Source organism: Plasmodium reichenowi, chromosome 10, assembly GCF_001601855.1.
Source record: "Plasmodium reichenowi strain SY57 chromosome 10, whole genome shotgun sequence".
Lineage (NCBI taxonomy): Eukaryota > Apicomplexa > Aconoidasida > Haemosporida > Plasmodiidae > Plasmodium > Plasmodium reichenowi.
In genome coordinates this window covers 71974-73081 of record NC_033655.1, presented here as the reverse complement: position 1 = coordinate 73081, position 1108 = coordinate 71974, and the positions used below count along the sequence as shown (strand labels likewise).

The 1108-nt window shown below is 16.8% G+C and overlaps 1 protein-coding gene across 1 annotated transcript in view; it reads right to left on the bottom strand.

The window, feature by feature from the left end:
• Positions 1-309: 309 nt before the first annotated feature.
• PRSY57_1002100 (hypothetical protein) overlaps positions 310-1108 on the bottom strand; it is a gene marked incomplete at both ends in the record, with an annotated part of 2784 nt that continues 1985 nt past the window's right edge. The window contains one exon of the mRNA XM_012907611.2: positions 310-1108. This exon is cut by the window's right edge and continues 1985 nt beyond it. Within this exon, the coding sequence (XP_012763065.2) occupies positions 310-1108 (799 nt within the window).

Here is a 1108-nt window from a genome sequence, read left to right as displayed (position 1 = left end):
AAAAAAAAAAAAAAAAAAAAAAAAAAAAAAAAAAAAAAAAAAAAAAAAAAAAAAAAAAAAACATATATATAAAATTAATAAATAAATAAATATTATATATATATATATATATATATATGCATTCATTTATTTAAGGGAACATAATAACACGTCTTTGAAAAGAACATATAATAAAAAAATAATAATAATAAAAAATATATACAATATATAATATATATACATTAACCTAGTATAAACATGTTAAGGTGTGTACATATTTGGTGATTCTTGCTTGTTAAGAATTTATGAAATATTCGTTACGTTGTAATATCATTCAATGGATGATATAATATCATTATTTTGCCTTATTATATTTTTAGTATTATTATATATTTCTTTAATAGCTTCATACGTACAAGTTGATGTATCATTTACTTCGTCTATATATTCATTATTTTGATCGTAAAATTCTTGAATATTTATCCATGTTTTATTTAATTGTTCAATAACTTTATAATAAGATTTTTTATATTTCATGATTTTTATATGTTTTTCATTTGGATTTGTTTTTTGATATATTTCTTGTTTATCAGGTATACTTAATAAATTATTTTCATTTTTTTTTTCAATATTATTCATATTTTCTTTTTGTTCGTATTTATGTGAAATATTATGGTCAAGTTGTGAATTAATATTTGTTTGTTGATTTATATTTTGTTCCATAATATTTTTAATTTTATGTATATAAAATTTTAATAAAATATTTAATAAATATAATTTATCTTTTAAATAATTTATATGTTTGATAATAACTATTTTTATTGGTTTTTTAATTTTGTTTGATTTAAGGATTAATTCTTGTGTATTAATACATGGATATTCTTCATATTCTTTTAATATATCATCCGAAATATTATCAAGATTTGAAATATATAATTTTCTTTCTTGGTGCATATGTTTTGCTTTACTGGTATCCGATAATTTATTTAAATAATTATATTCAGCTTGAGTTAATTGTTTTTTGTGTGTACTTAGGTTCGATATAATATTGGATAGTTCTTGATTTTTAAGATGAATTTCTTTACATATTTGTTGATATTTATTATATAATTCATTTTTTTTCCGTGTT